The sequence below is a fragment of the Haplochromis burtoni genome, unplaced genomic scaffold (assembly GCF_018398535.1).
Source record: "Haplochromis burtoni strain Fernald_Lab_line unplaced genomic scaffold, NCSU_Asbu1 Contig_2, whole genome shotgun sequence".
NCBI lineage: Eukaryota > Metazoa > Chordata > Actinopteri > Cichliformes > Cichlidae > Haplochromis > Haplochromis burtoni.
This window is the reverse complement of record NW_024582363.1, coordinates 290,535-311,854: the sequence shown is the minus strand read 5'-3', so window position 1 is coordinate 311,854 and position 21,320 is coordinate 290,535. Positions and strand designations below refer to the sequence as shown.

The 21,320-nt window shown below is 38.9% G+C and overlaps 1 protein-coding gene across 6 annotated transcripts in view; it reads right to left on the bottom strand.

The window, feature by feature from the left end:
- Positions 1-1,588: 1,588 nt before the first annotated feature.
- cdh8 (cadherin 8) overlaps positions 1,589-21,320 on the bottom strand; it is a 94,361-nt gene continuing 74,629 nt past the window's right edge. For 2 of the 6 annotated variants that reach the window (XM_042215652.1, XM_005942943.2), the window contains 6 exons: positions 19,942-20,189; positions 11,670-11,806; positions 9,017-9,138; positions 8,163-8,280; positions 4,033-4,284; positions 1,589-3,850 (listed from right to left, as the gene is read on the bottom strand). In XM_042215652.1, the coding sequence (XP_042071586.1) occupies positions 3,357-3,850; positions 4,033-4,284; positions 8,163-8,280; positions 9,017-9,138; positions 11,670-11,806; positions 19,942-20,189 (1,371 nt within the window). In that variant the 3' untranslated portion in view covers positions 1,589-3,356. The other 4 variants (XM_042215824.1, XM_042215715.1, XM_042215751.1 and 1 more) reach the window with 4 other exon arrangements.

The following is a 21,320-nucleotide window of genomic DNA, read 5'->3' as shown; positions in this document are numbered from 1 at the left end:
ACTGACATTCTTTTTCTCTATTGATGTATTTCCCTATCTTGATGCTGCTTTTAGGATGCAGGTTTAGTCTAAGACTGTTTTAACAGAATACTAATTCAAGTGGGTTAGAAGTCCATTTTTGCTTTCCAAAGCAACATCAACAACACAGCAAAACTGACTTTTATAGCATTCAAGCAGCGCAGGGCCAAAGTATGCTAGGTGACTAAGTGAAGAACGGTGTGGGAAATATAATGCTACAGGGCAGCTTCTGTCTTTATCATGCTGTCTGATGATGCACAATCTTGCCAGAAGCATTTTTAGAGAACCAGCACAGCCATCCCGGTGTTTGGAGAATGGGTCCACTTGTGTCTGCTGATCTTAGATTCTGTTGTTTTGTATTTGTCTGTTTCTTGAACATCCAAAACATTGCAGGAGCTATTTTGTGCTGATGTCTTGCAGTATCCCTTCTGGTGTATTTCCTTTAAATCTGAGTGCACTTTTGTGTAAAAATGTAAATGATTTTGCTTTTTTAAATAGGTCTTCTTCAACTAATTTATATACTTGAATCTTACTTTCAGGGAGTTTAGGAACTTGCAGGCACAAGGTAATGAACATAGCTTAAACAACAGTGGTATCCTAATATTTCAGTAGTCAGCCAAGTTGGCCCGTTCTCAGATGTCTTACTGACATTTTGTCAAAGCTGCTTGTATCTTACAGATTGGTCTCTCACTCCCAATTTATCACATATAGAGGTTCGTGAAGGAGTCCCATTGAAAACCATAGGTGGTGGGGCTACCCCTGTAGCATACCTGACAGAGCTGCCTAGTTGTTGCTGTAGCTGCCTGGGTTTCAGTCACCCCCAGGCCATTTGCTGCATGTCATTCCCTCACTTTGTCTCCCCAGCTTTCTCTCTGTTCTACAATATCGCAATCAAATGTACGCGTTCTTGTTCTTTAAAAATGGCAAATTAGCTCTCAAAGTCCAGTGGTGGGGCAGTCCATCAGTAGTGTACAACTTGTGTCTAACGTAGCAATGCCTGTGACACCAAAGAGAATATCAGTATTTGATGGCCGTGGTCCTGTTTTGTTATGTCTGTAAAACGTGCTTTCTGCTATACTATTTGTAGTCTCCAGGCAAGGATGACCTTGAAGACACTGGCATGATGTCATCAGGGTTACTTTTTCAAATATTTGCCCAAGGATGACTCTGTGCTTTGTGTCACTAAGCTGACCTGAAAATTATCTTCATACACAGCAAAATCTCCAGTGTTAAATTAACACTAGAGAGTGTCTACATGGGTCCACACCTCTGAGTGTTAAATACAACACTGTTGAGTGTTAAATTAACACTTTTGACAGTGTTATATGTTTAAAAGTAACCTGGTCAGTTTTGAAGATTAACAATGGCTAACACTGAGCAGTGCTGATTTTCTAACACTGGAATATTTCTAACATTTTGTGTTATTTTCCAGTGTTAGAAAATGAGCACTGCTCAGTGTTAGTCTTTGTTAATCTTCAAAACTGACTAGGTTACTTTTAAACATATAACACTGTCAAAAGTGTTAATTTAACACTCAACAGTGTTGTATTTAACACTCAGAGGTGTGGACCCATGTAGACACTCTCTAGTGTTAATTTAACACTGGAGATTTTGCTGTGTAGCACTGTCTTCAACGTTTTGTAGTGTTGACCTCTAGCCTGTATAAGAAAAGCACACTCATTCGGCAATATTTATAAAAATATATTTCACAAAGTAGGAAACAATACAGGGTATCTTAGATTACAGTACAGGGAGTAAATAATTGAACATACACATTTATAAGCATTAAAGCACAGTAGAAAATATGATCTGCATGTAGGACTATTCCATATATATTGTTTAGTCTACCGAGAACTGCCATAATACTGTATCAGTACAAACTGAGTATGCACGCAGCTGTAGTGCCATTGAAATTCTCATAATGTGCAAGAGCTAACGTGCAGAGACAAAACCTACCACCTCATTGAAAGCTAATGACGTTAGCAGTAACTCTATGTACAGTACAAGTCTTTTTATTGATATCATACAGTGTAAGCACAATATGCACATGGTCCTGATCCGCAAATTCATTTTTCTTGGGCTAACACAATCTGTGTTTCCTAAATGAGATTTGATGTTTAAAAAGAGTCACTTAGTTCTCAATTGGACTATTGTGCTCAGACGCTGCACCTCGGAATATATTACGAAATATATTTTACACAGAATTAGCATGTGTCAGAAAGATCCCATTTCTGAAGTCCCAATTAATGAATTCATCTGCATTGCTACAGTAACCTAGAGGTCTTGTTTGCCTGCTTAAATCTAATCTACATCATCAACTGCAATAGGTTTATGATATGGTTTGGCTGTTATGAAATAGTGTTTGAGTGGTTAGAAAAAAACTGTTGAATGTGAAATAATCTGAACACACTCACTTCAAATAGTCAGCACAGAAAAAAAAGACTTAGGAGCAGATATACAAAAACTCAGAACAATAATGAAGAATCAACACATCTCTTGTCAAAAACAGTAGATTACAATTGTATTTAATGTTGCTTCTGTAAAAAGAAGGCCTCAGAGTTTCTACATTTCTCTTTTTTGTCTTCACTTCAGTCTTTTATAGGCTAGTAACGCTTGCAACCCACACCTGTAGCATGTAAATACAAAGAGTTGTATAAAGCAAGCCTTTCTGGGCTTTAGATAGTTTATAAATGTGGCCACCAGAGAACATATCAAATGATAACAAATTCACCTTAAAGCCAATACTGGTTTGTCTTTTTGCTTTTTTTCAAATCATACATACATTCATCATTGTAATGAAGACCATATATTGCTTTGTCATTGTCTTGTTCCTTGCAATCACCATCAGCTGCGTGGCTTAGGGAGACAGGAAACCCTCTCCACCTTCTGTAGTCCAGCTTGTTGTCCATGGAGCATCGAGCATGGTGTCCGCTCAAGCTTCAGAGAACCCACAAATATCTGTTCACTGAGCAACTACCAGCAGTGCCAGGGTTTTTCTGCTACTGGTAGTCACAGTAAATGACTAACACCCAAAATACTGCTAGACACTCCACAACGGAATCTAAGTTACACTCCACAAGAATCATAGATCTCCTAATAAAGACATTGTTTGGCTGAACAATTATAATGCGCTTGACATAGTAGATGACAACTGCTATACCTCACTCTAAAAAGATTACAAAAAGGTGGCCTCCCTTGTTATTAACTGTTTTTTTTTCTTTTTAAACACCAGTTTCTAAAAGCCAACAAACCCCCTAGCGTTCAATACACAAGTATGTGGACAGAAAAAAAAATCTTAAGTCTTTTTTTTTGTTTGTTTGTTTTTAAGAAATCAAAGGTCAGGTCTCACGGTCACTCTCACCCACAGAGTAGAGCTCCCCAAGTCTTCTGAAGCGTGGACCCCATTCTCTGAGATAGTCATAGTTCTGGTCAGAGTCTGATGACGCTGTCTCCAGTGAGCTGAGGGAGCCAGCAATGGATCCCCGGCCCTCGTATCCATAGATCTGGATGGAGTCGTAAGGTGGTGCTGTTGGATCATTGTCTGCCTCGTGGAGCCGTACGTTGATGAATTCATCTACATCCACACCATTTGGACCCGAATGTTGACCTGCCCGTGGCATAAACTGCAGGTCAGGCTTGATATCCTTGCGTGGCAGGTACCCATTGATGCCATCCGGGTTCTGCAGCGTGGCAATGTCAAATGCTTCGGTGTCCTCTTCACCTCCTCCTTCATCATCATAACGGATAATATTCTCCCTCACATCTTCGTCATCCTTGATAATCAGAGGCTCATTCTTGTGTCTCCTCAAGGTCACGAATAGTACTACTATTACTGTCAGAAAGAAAGATTGAAAAATAGGTAGAAAAATACACGGGAAACTAGGTTAGGATTGGTCAAGTGGATTTTTGTGTTAGTACAAGTACATCTTTTATGGAGGAAAAAAATCTATGATGTCTACAACATCCATTAAAACCACTTCAATGGAATGATGCACAACAGAACGGATACCTCACCTAGCAGTAGTATAATGCAGGCAAGGATGGCAATTAAAGCCCCCATACTAAGTCCAATGGGTAAGACATACGCCTCCACGTTGCAAGACTGGACAATGCCATCCTTACTGCACCCACAGACTCTGATCGTCAAGGTGTTGGTGCTGCTCATCGGCGGATTCCCATTGTCCGTCACAATGATTGGCAGGAAGTACATCTCCTGTTTCTGTCGTCGGAAGGTATCATGCTTGGCTAGGACACTGATTGAATTGTCTGTCAGAGAGATGTAAAGCCAGAAATGAATTTTTGCAAGGGCGTGAGAAAAACCCATTATTATTCATGGTGGTGACAGACTGAAGTTCTATTATTAAATTGTGTGAAGATCAGTGCAGCATGAGGGTAAACTAATTTCACATCAATCGCCATTAGGCTTTTTAGCGTTCTCACATTCCAATGCTGTAGATAGATTCCAACCACCTTCCTTCGTTTCTCTACAGTCCAATTTGAGGATTCTGAAGAAAGGTGAATCTGAATTCGCCGTTCCTCTTTGAAAGTGAAGGAAATGAAGGGACCACGGCAGGCGACACTGGCTAAGAAGATGGCACATGTCGACCCAGAAAGGTGCCAGCTGCTCTTTGATGGCACTTCTGTGAAGCTGTCTGCTCATTAGCTGGCACTCCTTAGCCTCCTCACATTATCAAACACTTGCAGTCCCATAAGAACCTACTCCTGCTGATCTTATGGAAAACATACAAGATTTCTGATAGTCTAACCTTTGCCTCGCAGCTTGAGGGTGATACAGAGAGAAGGGCCAAGTTGAAACATTCGTGTTGACAGAGCAAACTTAATCATAAGATGGAAGACTTCATGATAGAATTATTTGCTTTGCACAATCTGTAATTGATGTGAACATATGCTCAGATTTATTTTCTTATGAGTGCTGCCACAAAGTGATACACTCTGCTTTGTGAGCACCGACATGTCCCTTTTTATTTAGATCATTGAGCACTGCATAGTAAGAAGTATAAACTATAGTGAAGTAAACCATTGGGGCATGTTCTGATATGCAGATGATTTGCATTTTCCTAGCAACTATTGATGGTAAAAAATAGAATTGCCAATCGACATACGGAGTTTCTACTCAAAGAGAAAGACAGCTGTGCACATAACCTTCAAACAGACTGAACTCACTAGGTTTACAACAATGCTGTTTTTATTACCTTTTATATATTAGGCCACTTGAACAGTGTTTCATCTACTGACTGTTAGCGTTCTGATGAACACTGTGTACATTGAAATATTAATTGTCACTATGACAAAAGCAAAGCCTTATTTAAATTAAGATTTGCTATAAATAACGTATTATGTGGGAGGCTACAAATGACAGCAGTGACAGCAAAAGTGACACCAACAGTCTAAACACTTTCAAATTCCCGATGCCTCTGAAGTTTCACAACCTACATAAATTAAATGTTTTATAACCTAACATGAAAGGATCTAAGAAGTGAAAGAGGTCATATTGGTAGGACCAAATTTGCCTAGAAATAAATATACGAAATGGTTAGGGTGTCAGTTTGTGTCACAGTTTTGTATTGTGTCCTCATTATTGGCATGTCATTGTATGCTGTATAATCACAGACACTAATAATTAGTCCCTAAAAGAGCCTTTCCTTAAATCTGAGTGTAAGACTACATGTTTCACTGACAATTTTTCAGCATCACAACATTAACAAAATTAACATGCAGCAGTAAATGTTGTTTATAGAGCCGGAGACAATTTTGTGTTAACATGCAGTAAAGGCTCATTCAGCAGTGGTGATGAAGAATAAGGACTACAACAATTAATATTTAAACTGACTGACACTTGCAGGTAAAGTTTGAAGCTGTTCGGTGTACAGCTAATTGGCTAATTAGCCTGCAAAATTACATTAGCAAGCATTTTTCCTTTGCTAACCTTTGTCTTGTAGCTGGTTCAGCAAGTCGGGGTGAAAGACACAATTCTTTGGTGTTGTAGGAGGAAAGAGGGGGCATAATGACAAAACTTTGGGCAGTCTGAATAGTTACACTCTTATTTGAAAAGTCTGTTTATATTTAATTTTTTAAGAGACGATTTATCAGCAATGTATCATAACCAGTAACTGCGATATGGACTGTTGCAGTTACTGGCCAGTGCTACTTGTCCCGCTCACAATGATGCTAAAAAAAAAGTAGAGGTAAAGTGAAGGAGCAATTTTAGAGAAAATTATTCAGCATCTAACTGTCTGTCTAACTGTATTAGGTCCTGGATTACAAGGTTGCAGTTTAAATTTGGATATACTGTGTGGATTGCATATGTAGAGTGTGTGCAGCAGGCACTCTGGCAATCAAAAGCAGATAAACACATGTACGGTGCATGTATGTATGACATTTATTCATAATATATCTTAATGGTCATGGAAATAGGAGGGCACCTAGAGATGAACCTCAAATATTGGAGGCACCCAGGAAAAAAAGTGTTGCCAAGTAGGAATTAAATTTTTGATGGACCCTTTAATTTTTTTAATAAACAAGGATCACTCCGAATAGTCGCAAGTATAAAGATAATGCTAAAAGGTGATGTAGAATTGAAAGGAGATGATTCTGTTCTATTAATGACGATAAAGTAGTACCTGTCAAAGACTATTTGACATTAGCCACCATAAACTGTAGCGGTAAAACCCTTGAGCATAATGAATTTAGCAACAGTACATTTTATTCCTAATGTGTTGAACATTTCATTTGTAAAAGGAACATTGTGTTATTTCCTCATACAAATGTTAGTGTGAAAATAATGTCTATCAGCAGAATTACATTTTTTGCATCATGGTGAGTATGTTGTCTCAGCTACCAAGGATGGGAAGCCCTGCTCTGTTGCATCCTGCCTACTGAATACTCAGTTGTGAGGACGCTCAGTATCTTCTATATAGCTGGTCAGAACCTTCGCCATTTTCCCCATGGCAGGCTACCCCTAACCTCTTCACTGTGCATTCCCTACAATTAGACTCATCATCACAAACAAAAGCAGCACACAGAGGCTCACAGGAGCCCGGCGCTCTTCACTGAAGTGTCTCCCACAGCTGCCGCCTCAGATAGAAATAGTCACTCAAGTGCAGAGGAATATGGTGCAATGGGCTTTTTTCTGTTTAGAATTAACATTACCATAGACAAGTGGCTGCTGTGGTGTGGTATGTAATATATGGAACCAAACCACAACACATATTTACTTTTGTTTCAGGCATTTGAGGAAGAGAGGAGGCTTTTTGTTCACTGGTCAAACACAGAGCTGTGCTTTTAGAGGTGAATCATTTCTAGTGGAGGTTTTATCTGTTACATCATCTTAAGAAACTAATAAATCTCCTCTGCACAAAAGGACAGGATTCAGGAGCATGCATGTTTTATAAACTTTGAAGTTGATCCAGAGTTAAGACTAAATAATCTGAAGCAAGTCTGTGCTGATGCAGCCTTTTATTCATAACACGTTGGGATGTTATGCACATATCCTGCCAGTGCTGTTCGGAAGCGCAAGGTTTGTTAAAAAATATTTTAATAAAAAAAATGGTAGCCCACTTGACCTGATTTATACAAACTCATCTTGCATCAAAGAGAGGTAGCAGTAACTTTGCCTACAGCTTCCACATCGGAACAGAAGGGTAGTACCATATGAAGATCTTTCTGCCCCAAGCTGAAACTATTACACAACTCATGGTGAACACAGTCGGTTCAGAGTCGGTAATGAAGGAAAGGCAAGAGAAGAGGAATGGAATAAAAAACATGAGAAAATGGCAAATAAACCATTCAGAGTATTTAGCAAATAAATTTAGTACCATCTGCCACACTGCAACAGCTCCTAGGAAGTCACCCTACATTTAGCTGAAAGAATACCAGGAAAAGCCATTTGGATCCCATTCATTTAGTTTCCCTCAAAACGCGCTGGGGAGTAAAAAGAAGCTGGTGTCCAGACAATTTCACATCTGCTAATTGTGAGCTACACTGATCCACCAGATTTCATCTCCAGTATGGCTAACGTGCCGTGGGTTGGAGATTAGACTGGAAAGCCATTGAAAAAATTTGCAGAAACTTCAGTCATTCTGCCACAAAAGACTTATTTTTCTCTGATGTCACCTGCTTCTCACCTTGGTTGTTTTTGATGGTAAAATTGGGGTTGTTTAGCATCTCAGGGACTAAACGATAGTCAAAGTAATGGCCCTGGATTGGGTCATCTTTGTCCACCGCACTGACAGTCTGGATCACCTGTGTTGAAAACAGATAGAAAAGCAGATTTACAGAGGAGGGCTCAAAGCCATTAGAGGAGGCAGCCTATTCATTACTCTGTTTTTGCCACCGCAGATTGCCTCAGTGTAATAGTGGCTGGATCATACCTGATGAAATATGTGCCCTATTCATTCCTGGAGTTTGAGATTATTATCAATGAGGTCCTGTCTAGTCTGGCACACTTTCAGGCTCCTGGCTCTATCTGTTAATCTGTCATCATAGGTCTTATCACACTGTATGTCTTTATGATTTATTGGAAATTAGAATTCAGGCCCGGCAGGACAGTTTCATCTTTTCTCTGTTTACTTTTTTTTCTCTCTCCTCCTTTCAATAAAACTCCCTATGGTATATACACAGGTCCCGTGAATGAGGTCGATTGATGAAAAGGAGAATGCTAAGTACTTGTCCACGATTTTTGGCTGGGGGAAGCATTGTGCCATCTGGAGGAGGACATGAAAGACAGTCTTGAATTATGATCCACTCTGATCAATCCTGACTGCTCTCATTTCCCCTTTGCTCAGCGCACACTGTGTGGAGGGAGGACTGTTGTGGAGAAAAAAGACCGTACTCCCACCTCTGTAGTTTCCCACTGAAATAAATAGCCTATAATTCACTGTGGCCAATCATTACAAAGGAGGAGAAAGAGAAAGAAAAGGACAGAGAGTAAGAAATTGATAGATAACTGCTTTGATGAATGAGCGTCTTCTTTCCTTACCTGTCCAGGCTTTCCATTTTCACATAAAAAGGCCTCGTATTCGGTGGCAAATTCGGGTGCATTGTCGTTAATGTCCATTACTCTGATGGCCACAACTGCCCTTGATATCTGACTGTGATTTCCTGATTAGATAGATAGATAGATAGATAGATAGATAGATAGATAGATAGATAGATAGATAGATAGATAGATAGATAGATAGATAGATAGATAGATAGAGAGAGAGATAGATAGAATCATAAGGAATCAAAAGATGTAGAGGAAAAGTGGAGATTAATAAATAAGAAGAGACAGTGATGGAAAAAATGTTATACTTGAAATCCCAGGTAAATTCTGTGACCTAGTTTTAATTTCCTTTATTTTCCATCTTTATTCTCCCTTCATTTCCTGGGCTGATGGGAGGACAGATGATAAGCCACATCAATCTAAATTTCAGCCAGTATCAACGATGCAAAACAGGATTCTAGGCAACAGAAATGGAAAAAAAATCCTATTCAAAGTGCTTTTGAAAATCCCCTGTACACTGTAATGTTTAAAACATGAGGGTTAAAACATGCATATTAATGAGTCATTGGTAACTGAAGTCTAAAAAGACAATAAAAGGCAGTTTAATTAGATTAGATTTTGATTGGAATTATTCATCACTGGTAATTGACAGTCGCTTTCGAGAGTCTCTGTGAATGGTGTATTTATTAATCAGTGGTGCAAATGCCAACTTTAAAAGCAATTATCTATTAATGTGGACCCAAGAGGGTTGTGTCACCATGGCCAGTGACAATAGTGATTTTTGTTTAAATTATTTTTATTGATTTGGAAAATTATTAATTTAAGAGAATGCTTTGCAATGTTATTTTAGACGTACACTACATTTTTCTTGAACCGTGCGTGTGTTTTTGTAATTTCCTTTCATTTTTACAGATTAGCTACACTGAGGACATGCTTATATGCAACATACTTTATGCTGTATACCAGGTACCACATCATAAAGTCAGCATATGTGATCGCATTTTCCCAGAGTTTTCAGATTTTATCTGCTATAAACATCAGGCCATACCAGACAGAGTGAAGCTGCAGCAGCAGAAATCCTGAGTGCCGTGAAAAGTGCCAGACTGCCTTTCACTGCTTATGTTCTAGGATAAGTCCCGCCATTCCAACAGCTGTTGTCTTTAAAAGTTACACTGTCACATTTCTATGAAGAAATTAAACCACTGTCACAGAGGATTACATTAATATACATTTCTGAGCATGGAATACCAAATTATTTGCATAAAAGCATTAGGTTTTTTTCTCTTTCATAATGTCAGTAAAACCTTAAAATGAAGCAGTAGACGCAGTAGAAACTCAGGGCCTTCAGCCTTTCCAGGAGATGAATTGAAAAAGAGGTAAGCAGTGAGGTGAGTGGAAATTGACAGTCTGATAGACAGTGATAGATGGATTAGAGCAGAGGGAGGGGAGACAGTGTGCCCTCCCCTCGCAAGCGATTTCCCCCTAGTAGCAGACAGGGAATAGAATCTGATTAGTCAGATGTCAACTGGTGCGAGGCAGCAGAACGTTCCTCAGTTTGGGTGGCAAATGGCATCGGGATAGAACTGGGAACACATCTATTGCTTTTCACGCCAGAGAAGACACCGGCTTCTCCTCCCCATCCGTGAAGAATAGCAAAACTGCTGTATTTATTTTGGCAAATTCCTATTAGGTGTTCTCAGAGATGCCACTATCTCAAGCCACAGTTACTTTGCCAAGAGGCATGAAAATGTGCTTTCAATGTAAGGGTGCACGACATGACAAGGGAACCAGCTTATCAAATGAGACACATTCAGTTTCTCCAATAGGCTGCTGCGATGGTGGGATTTGTCTTTACCGCATGGCCAAAACATTGCGACAGTGTACGGACTTTTTTTCTTTCTATTTTCTGACAATTAATATGTGTTTTCTTTGATTAAAGAAAGAAAGCGACAGATAGATGGTGAGACATAGAGAGGAGGAAGAGATAGAAGAGACGAATCGGACAGAAAAAAAGTTACAAGCTGTGTAAATTTCTATTCCAATAGCTTAAAGGGGTACATTAAGCTTTATCACAACATACAGCCCCCCTGAAACAATCTGTATGCAAATAAAGCCTTACATATGGTTGGAGCTGTTTGTAGCTCTGCCGGCAAGATTTTCTACATAGTCAGTGAGTTTTGCGGTTCGCAGATGTTCTCTAATCTGTAATGGATGCTGGCGTTGGAGCAATCCACTCTGGAGCATGTCTTTAAAACTGTTTATTTGATACGTCTTAATGTTCTTGCACTTTCACAAATTGACTACTGAGCTGTTTAATTCAATCAAAACTCAGCAAATTAACGTATTTAATGCCTCTGTGGATTCAAATGCTAATTGTTTGTGCCATACTCTTGGAGCGATTAAAAGTGCTGGTTTAGAAAGCAGCTCTATACTGTTGAATGGAGAACTTTGTGAAGCAGGTCAGTGATTCCTTTGACTGAGAACACCCATAAAGTTGTTCAAAGGAGTAAGATAGCATACATGTGTTTCTGCTGTTACCCATTAAAAAACAAAAAAACCCAGAGCTTTATTTTCTAAAGCTTTGGGGGTAAATCATTACGGACAGTGTGCACAGCAGGGGAGAACAGAGCCAGCAAATGTTACTTACTGACTTCTGTGGCTGTTACTGTAATATTGTGCCACATGTCTGTCTCTCTGTCCAATGGTTTGGCCAGCGTGATCCTGCCATTGTCCACATTGATGTTGAACTGCCTCTCCAGATCTGTGTGTCGATCAATGAAGTACCTACCAAGATAAACAAACACCAGAAATTTGAGCCAAAACACTGTTGCGGCAGCACCACTGAAGCATCTTTTCTAATCCTTGGGGTGTTGTGCCTAACAGGAGAAACCTGTAGATCAATATTCATTTAAAAACAATTGGAAATCAATAATTATCATCTGAGGGATAATTATTGCCTCCCCATGAACAGCAGGGGGCATTACAGCCTAGAAGCCCTCCCCCCAATCTAGGCGATGCCTCCTTCCTGCAAAAAAGACCATTAGTACATGTTATGTCAGGGTAAGAGATGTGGTGCTGTTAACCCTGTTTGGGATCTGTCAACACTCAATGGCTCCCAAAGGCTTTGCATTAATGAGTTAGGACAGCATTGTGTCACATACAACACCAACAACAGAGGGGCATGGGGGTGGGGAGGTAATGAATATTACAGGAGTTAAACAGTGACCTGCCTATTAAGAACCCTTGTCCGATTTCAGCAATTTTTTTTTTCTTTTTAAACTAGTAGAAGGAGATGCTTTATTCATTTTTTATTTACGTATTTTTGTCAAGCTGTCCTTTTTCAGATTGAAATTAATCTATGACCCTGCCCGTGACACACTGACTGAGACTTGTATAGTCTTCCAGTTTAAAAAAAAATAGTGCAACACATAAAACTCCCCACCCCAAAAAATAAAAAAAAGCAGAAGCACTGGAATGCACATAAAAGAGAATTTTCTGATGCCACTTGAAGCTGTGAAATCGCTCTTTCATGTTGCAGCATGCACAGCGCCAATTCTTGGGACAAGCCCACACAAAACTGACTAAAAAAGAATCTGTCATTATGGGTCATCTTTGGTTTCACACATTTCATTTGCCATTATGTGTGACTGTCATAAACATCCTACTCACCCAAAACACAAGGCTGCAGTGATTCACGTGAACTAATTACATGTACTGCACAGCACAAGGGTTTCCATACCTCCAGGACACATTGTCCCTGTTACTTTCTCTCTGTTTCCTCACAGTACCCCACCTACCCACCCACAATATTGCAAAAGTATTTTTTTTCTTCCTTTTCTATCCAGCTGGGTCACAAGCTCTTACTAATCCAATCCCCCTATCCAATTCTGAGCAAACCCCCTTCCCCACACAGACATCCCGGCCATCAGGCACACTGCTCACCCTGTCTCTCCTCCTTCCTCACCCTGGGTCTCATTCTGTCTCACACTGGAACTGCTCATCCCTATCACTGTAGACCTGTTGGCAGGGAGTCTATAGTATTTATGTGAGAGAATGAATGAAAAGACAGAATGGAAAGGAATGCAGAGGAAAGGAAAGAAAAAACAGAAAAAGAGCACCAGAAAATGGCAAAGACAAAGTCACAATAACTATTTATATGAAGAAGGTTGCTGCTTATACAAGAATGGTAGGGAATGAAATAAATAAACCACTGGCCCAGATTCCAATTGTTGGGGAGATGTACCGAGCCGTGACATTTCCATTTTTGAGATGAAATGGTGTAAAATCCTCTAGACGCCAGGCTGGAAGAGGTCCATAAGGACCCCACCCCCCACTACCAACACCCCACCGCTCCTTCTCTTTCTCTCTTGGCCTGCAGACGCAAAGCACTTTCAAGACAGGCAGACAGCAGCAACCCACCTGGGAGCAGCCTCTCTCCTGCAGACTGAGTGGATCCCAGTCAAAGTCTGACAGCCTCACGTGGAAGAGAGGAGACAGACCCTGAAATGTTCTGCCACCTGTCACTCAAACTGACAATGTGATGTGAAAAGAATTAAAAGCAAATAAAAAAAATGATCTCCAACATTATACGTTCGCAGCTTTCCCGAGTGTGATGTGAGAACAGGTGCAAATGTATTCACGCGTCCGTGTATTTCTATCACATCATTTCAGCTTTGCTTTATGTTTCAGAAGATTTTTTTTTCCAAGGCTCTGGACGGGCCTAGGTCAAACAGTTATCCATCATGTTGAGGTTGTTTGTGCCAAATATTTTATAAGTGCTGCAGCTGACATCCAAAAATATTCAGAATCACTATAAACATCATCATCATACATTAGTGGAACATAAGCTCAAATAGCAAAATAGCTACAAGCTATAATTAGACTGTTTTTGTTTGTTTTTTTGTAATTAGAACTTTGATGCACTGCATTTTTCACAGAGTGTCATCTATCAAACAGTGTGGCCAGGATGGGACTTCTCTGTTGCAGTTTATGAGGATGGCCCCTTTTTGCCATGCTAGCTATCATTGGTCATGCTTACTATGCACAGTAATGTCTCTTTTCTGTCACAAAATTTTCTTCAGTCAATAACATAGACTAGGAACAAAACCTAATTACATATTATATATTATTAAAAAAAAATTCTTTATGTGTTAAAGGAACAAAAGAGTTAAGTTTGCTTTTGTTCACATTGCTGTGCAGTGGGCCTACTCATAAAGTGCAAAATGAATCATTAAGATGACACTAATGATTCTATTATAAAATGAGTATATTATGTTTTTTTCCTTTCCCAAAATTAGGCTCTAATTCAGTTTCTCTATAACCAATTTTATATGTGTGTGGAAAAAAATGTACACATAAAACAGAAGCATTTCCTAAAAAATTTAAATTAAACAATTTTACATATGGCTTTGGCAATGTTGGAGGGAGTATTATAAAGTACGATGAATTAAAATATTCAAATACAATGAAAAACCAAGAGAAAATGTTATGATAATAATAAATGAAACATTTGTAAAGTTTTCATTAGTTCAAATCGGTTAGAGTTAAAAGTTCAAAAAAGTTATTTAGTCGTTATGGAAGAATTCTTATTACTCTTATTTCAAAATGAAAGACATACATGAGTGGTTTACTGTGGCCAAACTAGGCATGATGCCTCCCACTTAACTGTTACCGCTAATTGTTTGATGTATCGTTATGGAAGCGTCCGATATATCATATAAGCATGCTACACAACATGTGCTGCGGATATGTATGTCTACCTGTGGTTATCTATTATAGGCTAAGCAGCCATGGAAAGGTTTCTATGTCCATTTGTGTTTTTTCACACCCCTGACTGGCTGGGGTTTTATCTCCATTACAGTGTGAATGTGAGTGACTGAGCGTCTGTACAAGTTGGAAGACTATAAGGTGAAAAGATTGAGAATATATATATATATTTTTTTTTTGTTGCCGGAAAAACAAAATGCCCCTGATAATCCTGCTTGCTATTACGTCAGTTATTCCCCTGGGAGGATCACAGGGGTAAAATTAGTTTCCCCGACTCTTAAATGCTGACCATTTATGTTTGAACACAACATCTTATTTAGTTTCATTTCCAAGTTCTTTTAATGGAGATGGTGATTTGCTTGAGAGTTAGAAATAATATATAGTATAAATAACAAAATATTAAAAATATAGGAAAATATCCCTGTGAAGTAGAAGGTGTTTTCTTTAGTGACATTACATTTCCATTTGTTTCAAAACCATCTCCTTTTCTTGACTACTTGTATTACCATACATAGTATGCCAGCTGTCAGCTGTGCCGTAACATATTGAGCCGGCATAAACAAACATTCTTTAGAATTCCATTATGCTCCTGTAAATTACTTCAAAGTGAAAGTAAAAGTAAAAAAAACAAAACAAGAATGAACAAAAAGATGAAAATCAAACATGTTTAAAATCTTTTGCCAATGCTTGTCACTGTATCAATATTTCCGATATAAACTACACATATTATATGAAATCAAACAGTTTGTGTCAGACAACCTTAGTGACTGCCAGATGTCACATTGCTTTTTATTTGTGATCAGTCAGGTAGAAAACGACAGAGCACAGGCTCCAGAGAAAAGCTGTACTAAGGAAGTATTTCATGGAGTGCACCTGAAATGTTATTGGTTGGATGCATTAAGTACAGCTAAGGGGTAGTTTGTCTCCTGAGTGCAGAGGACATGGCAGCCCACCAGAGCACTCGCCTCGAGTGGTTTTGACTCAAACTGGTTTGGTCTGGTCTGGCAGGGGGGGATTAAGACAGAAAGTGATTCTAATCAGAGGGGTCGAATCAGGAGCTTGTTCAGATGATGGCAGGAGAGCGTCTAACTAAAGCTGCTATTACTGCTGCCACTCCAAAGCTATAGATCCGACTTTCTTTTGTAGGAACCTGTTCTTTTAGAAAACCGGAGAAATTAAGAGACTAAGAAGAGAAAAACAAAGAGATAAGAACAAAGGAAAACACAGATTAATAAAGTGTATATTTTAAACCAGTGTTTTAATCATGTATTAACTGGCTGCCTCAAAGCTCTGAGAGACGGCTGTTACAGGTGGGGTCACAATAAGGTCCTTGCAGTAATCCCCAAATATACTTCCACAGGGTCAAAGGTAATAAACATTAAGTCCTACCAATCGAAAATATTACGTTTCAAAGGAAAGTAAACAAGACTGCAAAGGCAAGAACAACAGCCAAGTATTTTTCCTCTACGCTGCACCAAACCTTTGACTGAAGCGTTCAAGTCAGTGTTAGAAGAAAGCCTCTCTTTCCAGAAGTGTGGCAGTCAGGACATGGTTACTAAAAACATCTCGCCAGCTGGACCTCACTGTAAGATGGAAGGATGACCTCTCAGTTTCTCATGTTATAAAGAAAGCACCAAAATCTACTTGAATAGGCCATCGTCAATGGATGGCATAAAGCCTCATTTGTTATCAGAGTTGACTGCTGTGGATTCAGTTCAATTCACTTCAGTTTTATTTATATTGCCCCAAATCACAGTGGCACAGTAACACAGTGGTCAGCACTGTTGCCTCACAGCAAGAAGGTCCTGAATTCAGTTCCACCATCAGGCTGGGGTCTTTCTGTGTGGATTTTGCATGTTCTCCCTGTGTTTGTGTGGGTTCTTTCCAGGTACTATGGCTTCCTCCCACATTCTAAAGACATGCAGTTAGTGGGGATAGGTTAATAGGTAAGTCTAAATTGTCCATAGGTGTGAATATGAGTGTGGATGGTTGTCTGTCCCTATGTGTTAGACTGGCAACCTGTCCAGCCTCTTGCCCTAAGACAGCTGGGACAGTCTCCAGCACACCCACAAGCCTGACAAGTTGTGACAAGCCTGATAAGCGGATATGAATGGATGGATAGCCCCAAATCAAAACAACTGTTGCCTCAAGCCGCTTTATATCGTAAGATAAACACCCTACAATAATACAGAGAAAACACCAACAAGAAGATGAGCCCCTATGAGCAAGAACTTGGCAACAGTGGGAAGGAAAAACTCTGTTTTGACAGGAAAAAGCTTCTGGCAGAACCAGACTCAGGGAGGGGCGGCTATCTGTCGCGAGTGGTTGGGGTGAGAGGAAGAAGACAGACCAAAAGACAGGACAGAACTAATGATTAACTGGGCGTAATGAGTGAAAAAATGTGACTGAAGCAGAAACACTCCATGCATCATGGGAGGCCCCCAGCATGTTATGCCTGTTGCAGCATTACTAAGGGAAGATTTGGAATCACGTGATCCAGACCTAATATGCTTTGTCAAAAAGAAAAGTTTTAAACCTAATCTTGCAAGTAGAGAGGGTTTCTCTGTCAATGCCATTTCTTTGAGAAGATGAGCTTAGACTTTGAAACAATCAGGGTGACTTTGGAATTTAGATTATCCTGAACTTTTTGAATTTTCAAGAAGAAAAAAATTACATTTTCACCAATAAGAATAGTGTGTTTGATTGCAGTCAACTTACAGTTGGGCTGAAGCCACATTTATGAATATTTACTTAGCATATATTTGTTTTGTATTTAGTGACTGTTTCTATTTAGTGTATAATTTGTATAACTTGTACAGCACTTTGGTCAAGAGAGGTTGTTTAAAACATGCTGTATATATAACTTTTAACTTTCATGGAAACAATGGTTGTCACTTTCTGGTTGTACAACAATGTTCAACATGTTCATTAAGATTTAGTTCATTCAATTTTCATTTTTAGTTCTTTTTTTATTGCTTTGACCACTCAGCTGCCCCAACTAAAAATGTGTGGGTGTATGTGTCACCAAACACAATGTGTGTTAAACCAATATATCACCCTGTTCATGAACATGATTTCTGCCTGAGGTATGACAGATTTTAATTGGCAATATTCTCACACTACTTGAAAACATCATTAAATTATCTATTTTATTATTTTGATTGAGAGGACCCCAGCAGAAGAAATTGGATACTGTGAATAAATTGCATACTGCACATTTAATGTTTATCAATCATTCCAGTTTCAAAACATGGCTTCTGTGGTGTGTAAATGTTCTACTTTGGTTCAGTTTTCTATCATTGTGAGTCACTGAGCTTTCATTTGGTTTTATTGGACAAAGTAAATAATTTGAGAAAGACACCTCTAACATTTTTATGATTTCTATGATATTCTTGAGACCAAATGACGACTCAATGTTTGACTTGTTGTATGATAAGTCTTTGTTTAGATTTTCTGTACTGTAGAAAAGACTTGGGATCTCTTATGAGGCATGAAGTTATAACCTTCTGTCAGCCAATATATTTACAAGGACTAAAAACTCACTGAATTATTTTCTCAGAAAAATGCTCAGAGTCACAATACATGCTAACACCAAACTCCAGAGCTGGAAGTGAAATCCAGTGGTCTTTAGTAAGAGTGGTGCAACATACTGAGACCCCATGACAATAATTTGCTCCATCTCACCAGACAGATCACCTTAATGTGCTAGTTTAAAGCAAATTGTTCTGGCAAAATGCAACCTGGTGTTTGTTTGTATTTTGTTTCCCATGAAGAATGGCACATAAAGGTTTTTTTTTACTGCATTCTATGACCTGGTCACCATTTCTTCTGCTTTCTATTTTAGATTAAAATTAGCTTTATTAAAAAAAATAATCTTGAAGCAATGCAACCGTTTCACTGCAAAATATTAAATTAGTGATTAAGAGCTTAGAGATTTTTTCTGCAATAAGTTCAACTAATAAAGAAAGAGAAATAAAATATAAATTGCAAATATAGAAATGATCTAGTCAATCACTCAATTTTCACTGTCTCATGTTCAAAATAGTTAAAATGTGCCAAGACTGTGCCAAGAATGTGTTGATATGTGGACAGTTCCATTGCAACAAATGGCCAAAGAGATCATGTCAGCAGGGTTCTGCCATCTGCAGCCACACTCATTCGTTATTTAATTACTTTTTCTTTCAATAATGATCCACTGAAGAGAGCAAATAGCAAAAGTATGTGAACACAACTAGCTATTAAAGCTACACCCACTTCAGAGTAAAATGCAATTATGAGATTATTGTATTTAATTATGAAGTGGACTTTCACACACTTAGAATATAATTTCACTAATTTATAGACTACCTTGTCACTCTCCCCCACACAGACTTTCACTAAAAAACATAAGAGCACCGTGACGTAAAACTGAGTTTTAAGGCCAAGGATGTCATTATATATGAAATATCCTTCTCTATTTACCAGGGAAGCAACATGCATCTGTGGGGTTCAATTCCTCCTGGCAATCTCATCACTAAACATGAGGATGACACCAGAAAAGAAAAAAAAATAGAACGAACGGCCACTGCTCTATAACCTCAGCCAATCTACGAAACCCAGCCTGCTCTCTACCATGCAATTACACACAACCTGTTGAGTGTTGTCCCGGGAATGCGGTCAGCAAGTCACTGGAGAATTAATGAAATGCCAAGATGGAGGGAGAGAAATTGCCTGTATAACCTATCCTCAAGGTGCCCTTGTGGTATTTCCAAGACTAAGTCACACTAGAAGAGAGTACAGCAGGCCTGGTCATACAATGAAAGATAAAGTTGTGCGGCCTTCAACTCATAATCTACTTTTTTTCTGTACATTTGTGGAAATGAGAACAATCATTGAGTCCCTTCCTCACTGCAGAAGACACTACCACATTCTCCAAAGGTCAAAGACATGAGGCGGTTTAATTGCATGGCTCACTGTCAACCATTTTATTAAAACAAGTCATTATAGCCTGAAAAGGTTCATTTTGTTAACCTTCTCTCCACTGTTTGAAGTCAACGTACTTTTTGTGTGTGTGTGCAGATTTTGCTACCATTCTGCTGTGGTCAGTTAACAGCAAATAGTTTTGAGGCAAAGGTGGAAATTCTGTCACAGGCTTAATGTTAACTGCATCTTACCTGATAGGGCTCCCAGTAGCATCCGGGTCCCTGGCAGTGACTGTGCCTATGATCTTGTTGATGGGCGCGTTCTCATCCACTTCTAATAAGTACATAGGTTTGGAGAAAACAGGAGGCTCATCTGAGTCTTCAACCACAATTTTCACTGTAGCTGTGTCCTTAAAGGGCCCATTACTCCTGGGTTCTGAGCGGATGTTGGTAGCTTCAACTTTGAGTGTGTAGTTTCTCTTGCTCTCATAGTCTAAAGGCTGTAATGAGAAGATGAAACAGAAGTTTTATTTTAATTAACTAACCCTGCACCAAAATGTAATGTACAGTCCAGGGGTAAAAAGTAGAGTGGAGTGCAAGTGTTTAAGGATTGTATATCCTCGGCATTGATAACTTTAATACTGATTGTCATTCAACGCAAAACTGAACACCCTTGACATATGATCAAGACATGTGGTGTTATATTATGTATTCAGATAATGTTTTAAGCTTTTGAAAATAATTTTTAATTGCAGCTGGTGTTTGAAAGGTATGGATGTTCACTATGCAGTAAGGGTCCAATGAAAGACAATGGTGGGTTTTATTAGGTGACATGTAAGAGCCTGTGTTTTTGGAGCTGGATTATAGGGAACCTACATTTACCCTTTTAATCTAATTAACTATATACAATCCAATTAATATTACCTCGAACTCTGCCAGGTTATAAAAACATAAAAAGAGTCTAAAAGTGTTTACTACAAATTTTTATGTTTGATAATTAGGTATATTTCTCTAATGGGATGATCGTGGGTCAAAGAGTTGGCAGTTCGTCATGTAACCGGAAGGTTGCCGGTTGCCGGTTCCTTGGGCAAGACGCTTCACCTACCGCCTACTGGTGATGGCCAGAGGGACCGATAGCGCGATATGGCAGCCTCGCTCTTTCAGTCTGTCCCAGGACAGCTGTGGCTACAACATTATTATTAATGTTCTTAAATGTAAAATTTTAAATAATTAAATAATTTTATAATAATACATTATTTTAAAAAATCTGTTAAAATTAATACGTAATATTATTATAATTAATAATAATGTATTTGGTGTAAGGTACCAATCAATCAATCAAAAATCTAATAATGTTATCATTAAATTATTAAAATGTAAATAAAATGGCTCGCACATATCTCATCAATCACACACAATATCAAAAAAACCCAAACTATTTATCTAGCATTAAAGTGGCGAGAACCAAAGTAATATTTGTTTTTTACGTGTCCCCAAACCCCTGGCAGCATCGGTGCCGAGACCAGCAAATCACACTCAAAGTCTCAGCGTGTAAAAACTTACCGTACTCTAAACGACACTTGCTTTAACCGGCTCTAAGCATATTCATATTGCACACAGACATTATTTTT